Raw genomic sequence first — 13,172 nt, forward strand, 5'->3', positions numbered from 1 at the left:
GTTATCTGTCTCTGTGTGTGCATATGTGCGTACGAGTGAGTGTGTGTGTGCGTGTCTGTCTGTATTGTGTGTCTGTCTGTCTGTGTGTGTATGTATGTTTGTGTTTGTGTATATGTCTCCGTCTGTGTGAGTATGTGTCTATGTGAGCACGTGTATGTGTGTCTGTGTGTGTATGTGACTGTGTGTGCGTGCTGTGTGTGTGTGTGTGTGTGTGTGTCTCTCTCTGTCGGTGTATGTGTCTGCATGTTTGTCTCTGTGTGTGGGTGGGTGCGTGGGTGTGCCATTTACAATTTCATGAAGAAACAACAACAAAAACAAAAGTTAAAACAACATGGCCATTTAATAGCTTTTGACAAAACATTACATCTAATATTTCTAGAACCTAGTTGATTAGGTAGCATCTTATCAATTATTTCATAATACACACAGCACAATATCTAACATGGGTGCCATTTTTAGTTTAACTGTGTCTGTGGTTGTTGGCTTTTTTGTCTTATTGCGACCTTATTTTTCTTTTATTAAACCTTAATTATTTTCGGCTTGGTATCGCCCTGTTACCAAAATTAAATGAATAAATATAATTTGTTTCAACTTTCTCACAATATATCTAAATTGCATGGAGCAAACTGTTACTAAACGTTGCACTGTGAGAATGCCCCTTTAACCACATGCAGTACTATTTTTATTCAAACATATGCATTGTTATACTTTGTACTCGTAATCTATATGCATGGTATCATCTCTACGAAACAATAGCAATAAACAAGTTAAAATAAAACGCATGCTGCGTATTCAAAACGTTCCTCACGCAAACCCAAATATATACTATATATACATGTAACTAGGGACGTTACGAAACAAAACATACATGTTAAAATATAATAAAACAATAAAAACATTTTTTTTAGAAAAGGCATTTGTCAATCTTATAAATAAACAATACAAATTCTTCAAGTAGGTTTGGTACCAAATTTAGGATATGAAACAAAAACTCTCTTTAAGGACTTTTTTATGATAAAATATTTATAAAATAAAAAGCAAGAACAACAATTATAACCATACATACATACTGGCATATACATGCAAAAGGTTTTAGAAGAAAACAAAATTATCTTATTTTCTACACGAAATAATAAAAGTGTGTGTTATAAACATTATCATAATAATTGAATACAAAACAATACCATTTTATCTATTAACATGCATGATACCAACGTTGTGAAAAAATAACAACAACAGGATATTCACATTAATATCTCCACATGTTTCTGGTATCAACTACCTAAACAAGTACTTTTTTTCTTCTACATCATGAGTAGTATCAAGGCCTGTATGGGGTCATGACCTACTTCCCGTGACCCTGACCTTGGTGTGTGTTAGGAGACAATGAATGACCTTGGTGCAGGTGTACGTACGACTTTGGTGTGAATCATAGCGTCCAGGTGCGTTACCGACTTCCGCCATAGCCTTCAGTTTATAACCTATTGGATTATTTTATACTGATTTATAGACTGTATGATTTTTCTGTAGCACTCTTTACACTTAGTTTTGTCTGTTTATAGCAGTTCTAGTATCTCAGACCAAATATATAATTTCACACTTAACGTTCAACACATCGCCATACCGTTTTGACGTAACGTGTGTATCTATTTTCATTCCTTTGAATACATTTGTACGACATTCAGTGGTTGCTTTTTTTTTATTGTGATGGGTGGTGTCGTCAACCCATTCATTAAATCGTTTCGCTTATTAACCAGAACACAAAGTTTATTAACACATTAACAACAGCTGTTCATTGTACAGCCGCAAGTATTTGGTTAATCCCTTCACAAAGAATGCCTATCAAAGATAGAATTAAACCAGAGTGGCTTTTCAGATCAGTGTACGTGAACTGGTATGATTAAGCAGTCTTTTAAACTACGGTCAAATAGAGACCACAGAAACACACCAGTTTGCATACACCAATGGCGACTGGTGAAGAGCCGCTCCGGTTTAATTCTCTTTCCCATTAACATTATTTGACAAGTGATTGACCAACTACTTGCGGCTCTATCACTATGGGCATCTATCTATCAGCCGTAACATGATTATCCATAAACGTGAAGGTGCTATGCAGAAGAATGAACAGCTGCTGTTAATGTTTTTTATTTATCCATTTTGTTATTTGTTTAATAAACGGAATGATTGAATGAATGGGTTAAACACACCACCCATCACAATAAAAAACACTGAATGTCGGACAAATGTATTCAAACGAATAAAAATAGACACATACGTTACGTCAAAACGGTATGGCGATGTGTTGAACGTTAAATGTGAAATTATATATTTGGGTCGTCACTCTAAAACACTAGAACACCTATAAATAGACAGGACTAAGTGTAATGAATGCTACAGAAAATCAGCTAAAATAATAGTCTATAAATCAGTACACCACAATCCAATAGGTTATGAACTCAAGGCTATGGCGGAAGTCGGTCACGCACCTGAACGCCAAGGTCAGGCTATGACTAACACCAAGGTCGCATACCTGCATCGTATCTCTCAACACACACCAAGGCCAAGGTCAAGGAAAATAGGTCATGACCCCATATTGGTCTTGAAACTACGTTTACGGTTAAAACAATATCAAATATGAACGTTATAACGAAAACAATATACAGTTTAGTATTCGCAATCAATACAATTCTGTACGCCAACAATTGATCCAACAAACATGATTCGCATTTTAAATATCAACTTTATAAAAACATTACAAACGAGAAGAAAATACGTTTTGCTTAATTTATATAGTACCAACTTTGTGAACAAAAACAATATAATTTTCTTTGTATACGCACGAACGTATGTTAAAAGCAAAAAACAAAAATATCATAGTTTATGTTAATACCAATGTACACCTCTTAAAGAGAATTTTTAAAAATGCATACATAAAATGTACGATTTTTATTTATATATGATTATGTATGGCATCAACTTTTCAAAAGTGAGAACAATAGAAAGAAACATCAAAGAACATTACAATAAGCATATATGTATACACGTTTGTTTATCAAAACATTATGCATGTATTAGTATTATGTGTAGTCCTACACGTGTGTGTATTAAATTTATGAGAAACGCTAACACGTAAAGAAACAACGGAAAAAAACCCCAATATTTATTTAAATTTGGTTTTTATCCCATGCCTACAATAAGGAATGGGATTTTTTTGTAATTTTGTATTTTTTTTTTTTATCAACACAAACAAATAAATAATAAAAACTTGTAAAACATTTATTTTTTACCGACACTTGGTCACTTAATGTTAACTAATATCTGGTATAATTTTCACCAAAATAAAATACTAGTTAAATGTATATGTTTTACATGTAATGAACCAATCTTAATGATGGAAAATAAAATTCTATTGATGGAATTGAAAAGTACCATCGTTATATATATATATACAAGTGAACAGTGTCATTTTAAAGAAAACGGAAAGATAAAAACTAAACAAACAAAAACAAAACAAATGGAAGTAGATGGTTGGAAAACCCCCAAAAGCAACAACATTAACTCCGGTGTTTATCCTTACTACTACACATTTTCGAACAAGACAGTACACACCACCACGTCCTTTGATATACCATATAGGGAACACAAACTGATACTGTGACCCATACCGCTCTACTTCCCGCCTTTTAAAAAAAAAATTTTTTTTTTTTTTTTTTTTTTTTGGTTGCTTAAAACAGACATACGTGCATTTTGCAGTTTCACTATTAATAATCTTCGTTCAGATTTTTTTCCAACTGCTCATGATTTTTAAAAACACTCTTTGAGTTTGGTCTTACGGGATCTTTCAATGCGATCGGTAAATAAGAGAAACTGCAGGAGGACTATTAACAGAAAGCCGACCCCCAACCACACGCTCACCATGAGACGCCTCGTTGACGAGCGTAGCCGGGGTTTGGGAGACGCCTGGCAACAACACGACTCACTATTCTGAACCGGTGTATTCATCCGCTGTATCTCGCCTGGACTGGACTCGGGTGTCTGCGACTTGATAAACTCAGGAGTCACGGGTGATGAGTAGGACAGGGAGTTCTCTGGCGAGGGAGGAGGAGAACACGTGTCTCTTTGCTCGACTGCGCATGACTCGACGTCCTGCTGGCAACATGTGGATTCTGGTGGAGGTGACAAGTTCAGGTGCGAGTCTGTCCGCAACGTTACAGATTTGACATTCTGCTCGGAATCGCAGGATCGAAAGTCGTTCTGTTCGCAGGATGGTGGCTGGGAGTTTTGTGTCGTTGGCGAGCATGGTTTGGAGATCTCTTGAAGACTAGAGTATGGTTTGGAGATCTCTTGGGGACTAGAGTGCGGTTTGAGAACCTCCTTCTGCGAGTCTTCTGTCAGTACAGGTGAATTGCAATCTTCACCTGAAATCATCATCGATATCAGTGTCAGAATTAGAACAATTGTCCCAGCTTATACAACTTTGAAGTTGCTGACATCAGCATGTACTGTCAAACACGCGGAGTGAAATAAGCCACTGACATTAGTTGTAAGGCAGTGTAAAATACGCCACTGACATTAGTTCTAAGATAGCGTAAAATACGCCACTGACATTAGCTATAAGACAGTGTAAAATACGCCACTGACATTAGTTATAAGGCTGTGTAAAACAAGCCGTTGACATTAGTTATAAGATAGTATAAAATAAGCCGTTGACATTCGTTAAGCACTGATAGTTATAAGGCAATTTTGCAAGTAAGGTTTTGATTGGTCGAATGAAAGGTCAACTGGACATGAGTTCCAACGGGCTGCTGTTAGATCCACATGTAATAGTGGAGCTAATTTTAATTAGATTTTGCCTGCCCCCTACAAAAATAGGTTCACGTACGCCTGTGGGGGTACAAGACTACCCCCCCCCCCCCCCCCCTCCGTTAAGACGAGGCAAAAACGAAAGCATATCATTATGAGACCTTACAGCGACAGACATTTGTTGCTATGAAACCGGTGGTACACTGGCGTAACCAGGATTTTATAGTGTGTGTGTGTGTGGGGGGGGGGGGGGGGGGGGGGCACACTATGTATGTCTGTATGATTTTATAAAATTTAATAGTTTAAAAAAAAAAAAAAAAAAAAAAAAAAACAATTGGGGTAGGGGAGCATGCCGATCAACTTCCAATACTTCCTGTTTTCGTGCAGTTCAAACATCATAAAGAAAATGCTTATTTTTACTAATTTAGTAAATAACTATATACATCTAAGCTGCTTTGTTCGTTCACCACGAACATAGTCGTGCTAAAAAAAGAAAAAACCTTAATATTTTATTTTTGTTTGAAAAGGGCATCTTATCTGAAAAAGGGGGGGGGGGGGGGGGGCGATTGAACACCGGACACCCCTTGTATCCGCTACTGATCTTCGTCATTATGATTAGAGCATCATGAAATAAGAAGTAAGCCGCGATCAGGCCCGTAGTCAATGGGGGGGGGGGGGGGGGGGGGGACAGTCGACCCCCCCCCACCGGTGGCTTTTGTTTTCAATATGCCCCCGGACCCCCCCCCCCCCCCCAAGCCACTCATGCCTCACCATAAGCCTAAACGACCCCCCCCCCCCCCCCCCCTCAAAATCCTTGCTACGGGCCTGCGCGAAGTTGGTTGCTCGTCTTTGACAGGTAAGGAACCGGTCGTAGGATCTACGATGTATTTACGATATTTTGGAGTCACCACAATTTTGAAAATACGCTAAGTTTGCCGCAGTCATTTACGACGGATTTACGACATATCGTAGCTAATATTGTTTCAAAAATACGGGTCCTGGCCTGGTGCTTATAAAACGTGTTTGAGTCTAGACTCGAGACTAATAGAGTCTGAGACAGTAATGTCATGACAACGCCATACAAACTGTATGCGTGTGATGTCATTAAAGATTGAGTCTAGACTCTAAAAGTTTTATAAACGGGCCATGGTGTTTGTAGAGTTTCAAAATTAATTTTCATGCGAAACGAAAGACGTACAAAAGTCAGTGTCTTTAAGGAAGCCGTATTGAGTTAGCTCCCCTGTGTACCATGTAGCTTGTAAAAAGAAAAAGAAGTGTGCTTTGTTTAACGACACCACTGGAGCACATTGATTAATTAATTTGTCATCGGATATTGGATGTCAAACTTTTGGTAATTCTACCACGTAGTCATCAGAGGAAACCCGCTACATTTATCCTAATGTAGCAAGGGATCTTTTATATACACCATCCCACAGATAGGATAGCACATACCACGACCTTTGATATACAAGCCATGGTGCACTGGCTGGAGCGAGAAATAACCCAAATGGGTCCCCCGACGGGGATCGATCCCAGAAAGACCGCGCATCAAGCGGGCGCTTTACCAATGGGCTACGTCCCGTCCCGATTAATAAATCTATGCGCTCTAGTAATATCGTTAAACAAAACACGTTTTAACTGCAACACGACTGAGGCCGAGCTTGCAGTATCAAAAGCCATTCTAGATCTGAACCAAAGACGAACACCATCTCCCATTGAAATACGATTACCGCCAACCCTCCCCGAGTCATACCCCTTCGATAGCGCGATTACTCTGTCGTTTGAGAGTTCTCACTACTCAGATGTCGTCTGCCATTGAAATCCACGTTAAATTGCCCAATTTCAAATGAAGATTGCCAATAAAACGGGTTCTCGATGATACTAACACCATAGTCAATAAATCTCGATTGAAGTACATTATAAAAAATATTTGTAAAAATCTTCAAACGTCAAACTGCAAAACTTTCCCCGTCATTTTAAATTTGCTAAATAGAAGGAAGCAACTCACCTGCACATTAAGAAAAGTATTGACTTAATGTGCACCCTGCACTAGATAGCTCTGTCGTTAGAGATAACTCTATACCGAAAACATGGAGCGGCTGCCTACCATCGGGCACATGCATGCACGAATTGAACTGGAACATTCTTGACGGGGGGGGGGGGGGGGGGGGGGGGGGGGGTACTGTCAGTTTTCGTCCTGTATTGTGTGTATCATTGATTACTATGTGAAATATTTGTTATCGGCGAACTCGAAAATGATTAATGTAGGCTAAAAGTATTTAATGTCAAACAAAGGGTTATTGTTGTATTAGAGCTGGAATCCTTGCCCACCCGGTTTTTTCGTGTTTTGCTATACAGTTATCTCTGACGACAATTAAAATTAGCTCTACTGGGTCTACCAGTAAATCTAACAGCATTGCGTGAACTCCCATGTCCAGGTGACATTTCATCTATAAATAACAATTTTAATCTCGACCAATTACTCTTCGCCTTTTATAGCGTTATTAGCGAGCATATAAATTCTAAAAATATCGTGCGAGACTATTTATGCAATAGGCAAACTTGTTGGTCTATTCAACATTGTAAAAACAGGGGGGAAAGTGCAGTAATAAACTCTGGATTGTATACTAGTATAAACAGCTTTTATGGCTATACCATCACGGGTTGTTTTTTTTTGTTTTGGTTTTTTTCCTCGTCTTGAAACGAATTGTATATGACATTTTATATTGAAATTATTTTCTGGCATACTTCGTAATTCACCCGAATCATTTCGTATACCCTCGGCATAATCCCGAACGTTTTCAAATTCTTTTCAAATCACTGGCATGATTTTGCAAGTAAGGTTTTGATTGGTCGAATGAAAGGTCAACTGGACATGAGCTCCAATGGGCTGCTGTTAGATGTAATAGTGGAGCTAATTTTAATTAGATTGTCTGACGACAGAGAGCTATCATAACCGTCCATATGTCCGTCAAGCTCTTAACAACAGAGTATTCTGGCTGACGCCTACAACTACACATTTCTTACCTGACTCTTGCAGTTTGGCGATTCTAGATAGTCGGCTGGGTAGCAGCATGTAATTTCTCTTCTCCCAGAACTTGACCAAGTTGTTGTAAGACTGCGTCGGCGCAGGATCTCTGACGTCATCTATTTTAGCGCCCGACACCGCGAGGGGTTTTCCACATGACGGTTTTAAACTGTTTGAAATGGGCCGTTCACCCACGTCCGTGTGACACTTGGCGATCTCCAGCTTGCTGGATTTGACGCCGTCTTCGTTATTTTGTTCATCAGAATCCACTTCGCTACTGTTTTCAACAGAATGCTTTTCTATCTTTCTTTTTCTAGCAAGGAGACTTTTACTTTCGATTTCGCGAATTGTTTCTTCAACAGACTTTTCTTTGATAACGTTTGGAGCTGAAGACATTTTGTTGTTTTGTTCATCAGAATCATCTTCGCTATTGTTTTCAGCAGAATGTTTTTCTACTTTTATTTTCCGAATTATTTCTTGTTTGTTTCGCTTGGTGACTTTTCAGCAGAATGTTTGTCTATCTTTCTTTTTCGATTTTGACTTTTACTTTGCGAATTATTTCTTCAACGGACTTTATTTTGTTAACTTCCGGGGCTGTATACATTTTGTTTTGTTCATCAGAATCCTCTTCGCTATTTTTTTCAGCAGAATGGTTTCCTATCCGTTTTTGTTTAGCTTGGCGACTTTTACTTTCGATTTTGCGAATTATTTCTTCGACAGACTTTATTTTATTAACGTCTGAAGCTGAACATATTTTGTTTTGTTCATCAGAATTATCTTCGCAACTGGTTTCATCAGAATGTTTTTCTATCTTTCTTTTTATAGCATGGCGATTTCTACTTTCGATTTCGCGAATTGTTTCTCCAACTGACTTTATTTTGTTAGCGTGTGAAGCTGAACACATTTCTTTACCGATTTGTGTTTCAGAAAACACTTTCCTACATCTCTGGAAATCTGTACGCCCATCTTGTTTACTGTTTAATCGTTTTATCTCACACGAAACGATGTTAAGGTCGTATTCTTTGTTGAAATTGTGTGTTTTAAAACACTTCTCAAAGTTCGTCTGACTAGTTTGGTGATCTATTTTAAAATTGAGTTCATTTATAACTTGAATAATCTTCGGGCTTCCTTTGTTCATTTTGTTAGAAAATTAGCAGCTCGTGTACGTCAAACCGAATCGCTGTAAAACACAATATAACATAACTATACAAATATAAATGATATGGCATTTTGTAAAAAACCAAAATCAATAATAATATTCTCTTCTTTTTAAAAAAATAATAATAGTAATAATAATAATAGAAAAATATTTTTAAAAGAAAAACCCACCAATATTCCGAATAGCCTATAATAATAATAATAATAATAATAATAATAATAATAAGTAAATACCTTATTTTAAATGTATACAATAAATGTTTTTAAAGATAATAAAATTAATGAATAATAATAATAATACGAGGAACATATTCCCTTTACACCGGAGGTGAAATTTCGTTAACACCGATGTCAACCTTCACCTTCGTCTTTATGTTGGTGAGACAAAAACCGCATGGAGTACCCCCCTGCAAGAAAGTTTGATTATGGAGACAGAAAGTGCGGAAGCGGTAAAATGTTTATCGGAACAGGTAGCTAATTTGTAACAAACCGTGAATTCGTTTTCTCAATGTCTCGCTATGTACAACTGAATTACGCCAGGCCGAATGGCATCAATGTTTTTATTCAAATCAGCGCGGTCAAGAAACTCTGTTTCAAAATGGCGACCGGTTACAATCTTCGACGCAGGAAGCTGTCTCTCCAAACGTGGAGTTTTCGATACACAAAAGCAGACGCCTACTCAAGTTTCAGCCCCTCTCGGCCCCACATCTGATACAGATAACTTTGCGTCCGAGTTGGAAAAGGAATATTTACAAGTAAAAGACTCCTTGAACAAAGTGTCGTTGCCAAACTACTTCTGTACGGTAGGCCTACTTGAAAGTGTTTGATGGTAGACAAGGACTGTTAATTAATATTTTTGTTACCGCGTTGTCCCAGTACAGGCAGAGTAGCACAGCGCGTATCCAACACAAATGCGTGACGTCATAGAAGACTTGCGTCACAATAACGATTTCCCCGCCTCCCAATCCCAACGTGTAATGACTCACAATACAATGTCATCGCGTTTGTTTCAGTAAGACGTCAGCGGAGAGTGTTTGAAAGCGAAGAGGTGTATCGGCCCATGTGGAAATTTTGATGGCCCAAACCTGTTAAAGAGAGTTTATGACAAAATAGTTTGACTGTCCGCATCGTGAATCTGGGTCACAACTGCCCTGTATTACTCGCCCGGGGGACTAGCGCCATTTAAAATTAAATTGTACTCGCCCCCAGGGATTTCTACTAGCCTGGGGCGAGGGGGCGAGCGTTAGCTTCTATCCCTGCTGTGACCGGCCTCGGTGGCGTCGTGGCAGGCCATCGGTCTACAGGCTGGTAGGTACTGGGTTCGGATCCCAGTCGAGGCATGGCATTTTTAATCCAGATACCGACTCGAAACCCTGAGTGAGTGCTCCGCAAGGCTCAATGGGTAGGTGTAAACCACTTGCACCGACCAGTGATCCATAACTGGTTCAACAAAGGCCATGGTTTGTGCTATCCTGCCTGTGGGACGTGCAAATAAAAGATCCCTTGCTGCTAATCGGAAGAGTAGCCCATGTAGTGGCGACAGCGGGTTTCCTCTCAAAAATCTGTGTGGTCCTTAATCATATGTCTGACGCCATATAACCGTAAATAAAATGTGTTGAGTGCGTCGTTAAATAAAACACTTCTTTCTATCCCTGCTGTCTTAATGTTTCTAGAATACATACAAGAATAATATTGCACTAAAAATTGATTTAGCTACAGGGGAACGGTGTTCGACCACCCCAGCCAGCGCCCCTAATATATAACCAGTAATGGGAGTGACATTCCACCTACAACTGTTGCAGCCAGTGCACCACGACTGGTATATCAAAGACCTTGGTATGTGCTATCCTGTTTGTGGGATGGTGCATATAAAAGATCCCTTGCTACTAATGGGAAGAAAATGTAGCTGGTTTCCTCTATGACTGTCAAAATACCCGGGGAAACTTACCTTTTCGCTTATTAATAACACTAAAAAGCTTCCTGTCATATCCCACTACACAAGTGCCGCCCCCCGCACCCCCCCCCCCCCCCCCCAATACAAAATCCTGCCTACGCCACTGTAGCTTATACAATAATAATAATAATAATAATCATAATAATTAAATACCGTAACTTTTTAAATGTATACAATATATGTTTTTAAAGATAATAAAATTAATGAATAATATTAATAATACGAGAAACATATTCCCTTTACACCGGAGGTGAAATTTTTTTAACATCGATGTCAACCTTCACCTTTGTCTTTCTGTTGGTGAGACAAAAACCGCATGGAGTACCCCCCATGCAAGAAAGTTTTGATTATGAAGACAGAAAGTTTGGAAGCGGTAAAATCATTATCGGAACAGGTAGCTAATTTGTCGCAAACCGTGAATTCATTTTGTTAATGTCTCGCTATGTACAACTGAATTTACGCCAGGCCGAATGACATCAATGTTTTTATTCAAATCGGCGCGGTCAAGAAACTGTTTCAAAATGGCGAGCGGTTACAATCTTCGACGCAGGAAGCTGTCTCTCCAAACGTGGAGTTTTCGTACACAAAAGCAGACGCCTATTTAAGTTTCAGCCCCTCTCGGCCGCACATCCGATACACGCCTTTCTGAAGAAAGATCCTCAGTGTTCGCCCTGTTAGTTTACGCACATTTTCCTCAGCTCCAGAGCCCTCCCATAGAAAACATAAAACACCAATAAATATCAATTCATTTGTTGTTAACACACTAGGCCGGGCCAACTGACTGACTGCTTCACACAATCACTCTTAAGTAATACTTCACTATAATGCAACCCACCCACCACCCACCACCACCTGCCCTGTCGGTATCCTAGGTTGAATGACACGTGCTACAAACTGCACGTGCAGCATTAACTTTACCGAAGCGCCACCTATGGGAGATACACCCAAATCAAGGGGAAATAATTTCCGTCTAATTCTCTGCGATCAACCGATAGAAATTATATTTAAGCAAACTAGAAATTACATTTCAGCATCCATTCTTCTATGTTTTTCAGTGCACACTGTGGCAATAGGACAACATGTTTGTTCGTTCGTTCATTCATCCATCCATCCATCCTTCCATCCATCTATCAATTTATTTATTTATTATTACAGACTGCGACAGATACGGCGCTGTGTTCTCAGACTGCAAGGGAAAAGGCCTAATGAAACAGCACGTCCTGAAAACCATTAAGATTCCCGGTCTCCACCAGTGCAAGAAGGAGTGCAGTGCCTTGCGGAGTTGTCGCTCGATCCTGGTGGAGTACGGAGTGCCCGCCAGGTGTCACCTTCTGGCCGTTGGCAGGCTTGATGTAGATGAACGATATCACCGTACACGTCACTGGTGAAATGGTCTACACATATCGTCACAGAGACTGCCAGTAGACTACCGAGCTACTCTCGGCAAACTAAGTTCCAAAACATAATATTATATAGCTCCCCCTTTCCAATTCGTCGGATCGGTCAAAAATTCGCCACATTTCCTTCATTCAAATTGCGCACCTTTTCCCCCTTTGGCATTAATCCTACAGGACATTCCATAACACCAAAACAACCACACACCTCGTTTCGCCTGTTACCAACCCTGGTCGAGCTGCTAGTGCTCTCTTGCACCTGCTACCCACCCCAAACTCTTTTCCTGTCCTGGACGGAGGAGCCCATGACGGGCGTGCGCTAAACCAGCTTGCTCTGAATGTGCACGTTGAACCCTATGACCTAACCTGACCTGTATTGCCAGTAGGCCCCCACCCGCTACCGACCCCGGTCGAGCTGCTGGTGCTCTCTTGCAACTGCCAGTGCGGGCGGTCACTCCTCCCACCCACCCCAAACCCTGTTTCTGTCCTGCACGGAGGATCCAGCTTAGGACATGCACTACAACAGCTTGCTCTGAATGTGCACGTTGAACCCTATGACCTGACTTGACCTGACCTGACCTGTCAGTAGAACGACGGCTCCCAATAGCCAAGATTCCAGCAAGAGCTATAATTCGGCCAATTAAATCAAAGTTACTCAAATAGCTCCTAACTCTAACATTAACCCTAACTCAAATCCACTCAAATAGCTCTTAACACTAACACTAACCCTAACCCTAACTCTAACCCTAATCCTAAATCAAAACCACTCAAATAGCTCATAACCCTAACCCTAACCCTAAATAAAAACCACTCAAATAGCGCCTAACCCTAACCC

At 39.8% G+C, this 13,172-nt stretch overlaps 2 protein-coding genes across 2 annotated transcripts; one reads left to right on the forward strand and one right to left on the reverse strand.

The window, feature by feature from the left end:
* Window positions 1-321: 321 nt before the first annotated feature.
* On the reverse strand, window positions 322-10,242 carry LOC121377068. The gene is made up of 4 exons (XM_041504930.1): window positions 9,853-10,242; window positions 8,382-9,011; window positions 7,831-8,173; window positions 322-4,418 (listed from the first exon to the last, which is right to left on the reverse strand). Exons 2-4 carry the CDS (start codon window positions 8,967-8,969, stop codon window positions 3,805-3,807), a joined length of 1,545 nt encoding a protein of 514 aa, XP_041360864.1. The 5' UTR covers window positions 8,970-9,011; window positions 9,853-10,242; the 3' UTR covers window positions 322-3,804.
* LOC121377069 lies at window positions 9,236-13,172 on the forward strand. The gene is made up of 2 exons (XM_041504931.1): window positions 9,236-9,459; window positions 12,099-13,172. The coding sequence occupies exons 1-2, from the start codon at window positions 9,384-9,386 to the stop codon at window positions 12,329-12,331; spliced, it is 309 nt and encodes a 102-aa protein (XP_041360865.1). The 5' UTR covers window positions 9,236-9,383; the 3' UTR covers window positions 12,332-13,172.

The sequence above is a fragment of the Gigantopelta aegis genome, chromosome 7, assembly GCF_016097555.1.
Source record: "Gigantopelta aegis isolate Gae_Host chromosome 7, Gae_host_genome, whole genome shotgun sequence".
NCBI classification, from domain to species: Eukaryota; Metazoa; Mollusca; class Gastropoda; order Neomphalida; family Peltospiridae; genus Gigantopelta; species Gigantopelta aegis.

What these genes read in the sequence shown, in the direction of transcription:
- LOC121377068 (XM_041504930.1), bottom strand. Translation starts at nt 8,969, where the DNA reads ATGAACAAAGGAAGCCCGAAGATTATTCAAGTTATAAATGAACTCAAT. An exon ending in CCGTTGAAGAAATAATTCGC is followed by an intron (nt 8,174 to 8,381) that starts AAAGTAAAAGTC and finishes GAAACAATTCGC; the next exon opens with GAAATCGAAAGTAAAAGTCT. An exon ending in CGCCAAACTGCAAGAGTCAG is followed by an intron (nt 4,419 to 7,830) that starts GTAAGAAATGTG and finishes TGATGATTTCAG; the next exon opens with GTGAAGATTGCAATTCACCT.
- LOC121377069 (XM_041504931.1), top strand. Translation starts at nt 9,384, where the DNA reads ATGGAGTACCCCCCTGCAAGAAAGTTTGATTATGGAGACAGAAAGTGC. An exon ending in TAAAATGTTTATCGGAACAG is followed by an intron (nt 9,460 to 12,098) that starts GTAGCTAATTTG and finishes TTATTATTACAG; the next exon opens with ACTGCGACAGATACGGCGCT.